Source organism: Perca fluviatilis, chromosome 17 (genome assembly GCF_010015445.1).
Source record: "Perca fluviatilis chromosome 17, GENO_Pfluv_1.0, whole genome shotgun sequence".
Lineage (NCBI taxonomy): Eukaryota > Metazoa > Chordata > Actinopteri > Perciformes > Percidae > Perca > Perca fluviatilis.
The window spans coordinates 16,215,548-16,220,409 of NC_053128.1; the positions used below are offsets into that span (position 1 = coordinate 16,215,548).

At 37.0% G+C, this 4,862-nt stretch overlaps 1 protein-coding gene across 1 annotated transcript; it reads left to right on the forward strand.

Annotated features, from left to right (window-relative positions):
• The first annotated feature begins 1,401 nt into the window (after nucleotides 1-1,401).
• On the forward strand, nucleotides 1,402-4,166 carry snrpd3l (small nuclear ribonucleoprotein D3 polypeptide, like). The gene is made up of 4 exons (XM_039778812.1): nucleotides 1,402-1,533; nucleotides 2,249-2,390; nucleotides 3,317-3,509; nucleotides 3,948-4,166. The coding sequence occupies exons 2-4, from the start codon at nucleotides 2,265-2,267 to the stop codon at nucleotides 4,010-4,012; spliced, it is 384 nt and encodes a 127-aa protein (XP_039634746.1). The 5' UTR covers nucleotides 1,402-1,533; nucleotides 2,249-2,264; the 3' UTR covers nucleotides 4,013-4,166.
• The last annotated feature ends 696 nt before the right edge of the window (nucleotides 4,167-4,862 follow it).

The following is a 4,862-nucleotide window of genomic DNA, read 5'->3' on the forward strand; positions in this document are numbered from 1 at the left end:
GACATGCAAAGTTTTTGTGTGCCATTTTGAAACAAGCAAATTAGCAGAATAACTCGGCGACAACAATGTTTGTTTAAGGATTCTCTTTGTGATCTCTCTCAGGCTAATATGCAGTGGAGACATGGACCAACAACATACAGAAAACATCTGGTGTCTAATATCTAGTGGATTTACCTTGCTATAGTGAGAGACCACGCTGGAGGACAATAAAAAAGTGAATGCCCTATGTAGTTATTTAAATTTTATTTTTTTAATAAAAGTCTAAATGTAGACTATTGTATCTGTGATGTTAGTGTATTTAGGAGGTTGTTGGTTTACATGGATATTTATGCATAGACGGCCTAAACTCTTTTAACTGTGTTCCTCTTGAGAATAAATCTATTAAAAAACTTGCTGCATGATTATAGAAATAACCAAGGGTCAGGCAAACAGAGCTTCAGTCATCTGGCAAAACACCAGACAGACTTTCCACAAGCACCTTACAAACCAGTATAATAATCAGAATCAGTTTTAATGGCCAAGTGTACACATACACAAGGAATTTGACTCCTGTTTGTTCTCAATGTACATACACAGAATGGACATACAGCTAAAACAAAGACAGCAAGCTGAACAAAGATAAACATTTGTCTGTTATGTACATATATAAGTATGATCGTAAAAAAGTGTGTAAGCATATACACATAGAGACAATGGTGCAGAGTACAAATTATGCTAGAATAAAATATAGAATGCCTCGCATTTTCAAAGAAAGTGGCAGGCGTTCATTTAAATGTAAAGCTTCCTTTGATTGGAATAGCTTGCCTGGGTCACTAAGACTAATCACATCTTTGAGATCCTTCAAGACATCTTTGTTTATTTATTTGCAAACAAGCAATTGTTGTAAATGCTTTCCATAAAACTTGATTGCTTTCTGGTGTCATTGTTTTTTGGTCATCTGATTTTTAGTTTTCTATCTTTTGTTCTTAATTACTATTCATACATTTTGTAATGATCATTCTGGTGATGTCTGGGCAGGAGTGTGGGGTGGGGGAGGTTAGTATGTGAATGAATGTGTATGTTGTACTGTAATGTCTTGTCCTTTGTACTGTCCAGTCCTATTGAGGACCCTCTCGAAAATGAGATGATACATCTCAAGAGGTATTCCTCGTTAAATAAATAAATAAAATAAATAAAAGGTTACTTATATACATGAGTAAGGTGGATATATATATATATATATATCTCTCCAAGCATCCACTTTTCATATATATATATATATGAAAAATGGATGCTTGGTGTTACAGGGTATTAGAAATATAATTCCATAAACAAGTCAGGATTTTTTCAAAAAGAGGATACTGGTCAAAAATCATAGTCAAAAATTCAAATCCCACAATGCACCGCGGGATGCCACAGGAAGGACTTCATTGAACCACTGTGGCATTGTGGGTAAGCGGAAAAGGCTCCAAAAGGTACGCGAAAAGCGACAAACGCACGTTGCACTCTTCAAGAAGAAACAACAAAGTAATCGGGTTTCAAGACAAAATCAAGGTAACCGTTTTAACAGATTGGGCAAAATAGCATTCTCACTTAGTTTACCCAGTAGTGGTGTTTGTATGTGTTGTATTTAAGAGCTCATGCATTCAGTCGGCCAATATGGTTCCGCCTGTTTGACAAACTCAAAAGTGTCTTGATAAAGAATCGAACATTAATGTTAGCTAGATTAAGTATTTAAATTGCACCAGGCTTTGGTTTGTAGTAATAACTTCAAAAATAATCTATACAGGGCTTAACTCTTGTTAGGTAACGTTAGCGTTGTATTGTTGTAGTTCGTGGACGACTAATGTTAGCTAATATAGCTAATTTAGCTAGTGGCTAACGTTAAGTGTCTCTGCTTTTATAAATGAATTGGTCAAATGTATGAATCACCGCATCCTGCTAAAGGCCTGTGATTAGTATGTAGTAGTTAACTGCAATGGTGTAAGTACTATGTATTGCTACGTTGTAGACTGATTAGGTGTACAGTAACTTTCCGGGGCTAAAGCAGCATAGAGCTGGCTAATGCAAATAACGTTAATGGATTCGCTTAACAATGATTTTGACTGGCCCAACTTGTGGTTTCTCAGTAGTTTAAATAAAGTAAAACCGAGGTAATTTCGAAATATCTTGAAGTAAAGGTAGATTGTAGAAAATGTTGGTTAACTGCCATTTATTATGAAACTCCACATGTGTAACATTTCCTACAATAACGTTGCGTGTTTTTCAGGAAATCAATTTGAAAAATGTCCATCGGCGTACCAATCAAAGTCCTGCATGAGGCAGAGGGACACATTGTGACCTGTGAGACCAACACTGGAGAGGTGTACAGGGGCAAGCTGATTGAGGCGGAGGACAACATGAACTGCCAGGTTGGTCCTTGACAATAAATACTGAAGTGTTATGACCCCTTTTTTTATCTATCTATCTCTCTCTCTCTCTCTCTCTCTCTCTCTCTCTCTCTCTCTCTCTCTCTCTCTCTCTCTCTCACACTCAAACTTCCCTCTACTAAATAGTTCGGACAGTCTTAAATAGGGTGTGTGCTCGACTACTTGTACACACATAAATCAGTTTTTGTTGTGATCCCTTGGGTTTTGAATAATATCACGAGTACCTATACAGAAAGGAAACATTACCCTCCTTTTTGTCTAACTTTCTTGATGGCTGATGCGTTAGTGTTTCCTACAAATCCACATTTATTTATTTTGTTTATCCTGATATGAACACCTAATGGAGATCCAAATAAACCCTCCAATATATAGGTTTTAGGTGCATGTATGCATTTTATATTGACATGTTTTAATGTATTTTATGGATTAAGTGTCACTTCTTTGTGTTCCTCATCTGCTCATTTCCAACATAACTCAGTTTGAAGCTACTAGCTAAATATTTAAGGATTTGGGACCATGCATGAATGCAGTTTCTTGACTTCTAGTTAATCCGAGGTTTGTGTGCTCCCTTATCTGGTGGCGTGTCTCATTGAACACAATAGTTGTCAAACATGTTCCTCAAGTATTAGAGCCATGGCTCTCAATCCTGCTAACTAGTTACTCATATGGTAAGAAATGAAAGCAGCAGAGCTGTAGTGTTGAAAGACCAGGATTGAAAAGACCTCTTGTCAGTGTAAACATGAATGCTTGCACTGCCATATTTAGCCACGCTGTAGTTTTAGATTAAGTTCAATTTAATTAGTGTTCTAGCCTAAGCCCTTTCCCTTCCAGCTTGTAAAAAGATTGTCGTTCAACCATGTGATTAACTGTGTTTTCTAGCTAAAACTGTGCTTTTTCTGTCCCCACAGATGTCTAATATAACAGTAACTTATCGTGACGGCCGGGTGGCACAGTTGGAACAAGTCTACATCCGTGGCAGCAAGATCCGCTTCCTGATCTTACCTGACATGTTAAAGAATGCTCCTATGTTAAAGAGTATGAAGAACAAGAACCAGGGATCCGGTGCAGGAAGGGGCAAGGCAGCTATTCTCAAAGCACAAGGTGAGTGGAAGGTTTTTGGACCACCAGTATCTCCCTGGCTATCCTTGGCCGTTTACACATTTGATCACTTTATTTGTGCAGAAGAACTCAAACCTCTCAGGAGAGAAATGCTTTCCACAAATCCTGCCCAATCGATTACAAGTCAATGCACTTTAATTGTAGATATGTTTTTAAAGATGTACCCAATATTTTGTCCCAGGGGTAATAGGAGTACAAAAATAGACTTGTCCCAACATCTGACAAATTATTAATTTCACAAAGGTAGCTTTTAATACAGGGATATTTTTACTGCATTGTATCGTACATGTGCTTATATTATCCACTTTATGCATATATTAATTTACTTTGTAGATCATCTATGTGGCAAAATTAGTGAACCAATAGGGGATTTCTATATGCTGTCATTTTGTCATAATTTTTTATTTTTTTTATCTGCAGTGGCTGCAAGGGGTCGGGGCCGTGGTGGAATGGGACGAGGCAACATCTTCCAGAAGAGGCGATAACTGCTCCATCTTTAAGATTGTTGCATTGTATAGTCTTTTGTTTTTTCAGTTTGTCTTATTTGAATTGGATATCGTTGGTATTTTTTGCAATCCTGTGCTTTGCAGTTTATTGCTTTACTTTCATTTTTTTATGAAAATAAACATTTCAATTTGATGTGTCCTGTCCTCTGGTTAACTCAATTTATATATTCTTGGTAACCACTTATAGTTTGTTTTTCCTCACTGCAGGCCGGATTTACTTAGTTTTTAAATGGCCACTCTTAATTTAATCACTTTAGTTCTCGGCATTCTACCTGCCACAGTTGGATTTTGCATTTTGCGTTTTTTTTTTGCATGCATGCATGCATAAACAAATCAAAGTTAAGAAATTAAAATTATTTGACTAGGTTACACCTTGCATGTCGTGAATGCATTTGATCAATGTCTGAAAATTGCTCCATTGTTCTCAGCTCAGGTTGTCAGTGAAATTGTAAACCAATTCCCCTTTTTTTTAGTCGGACACTAAACGTATACACTTCACCACATGCTGAGCAACTATGCTTCAGTATCTTGAAAAATCAAACTGAGGTCTTTTAACAAGCTAACATGGTCACTATGCTTGGTCATTGTAACATGCTTGATAGGATATGCATCTACTGTAGTCAATTTTTAAACCTGGGTATTACGCAGTTTTTAATTATTTATTTTTTCTGAAAAATGACTAAACAAAATACATGTGGTATAAAAACACCACAAAGTTGCTGTTAACTCCGGAGTGCAACTCTCCAATACACCACAGGAGGGAGCCACTTGGCCTCAAAGTGCTTATAGCAGAAATCCCCAAGAACCACCAAGTGTTTTGGTTGAGGTC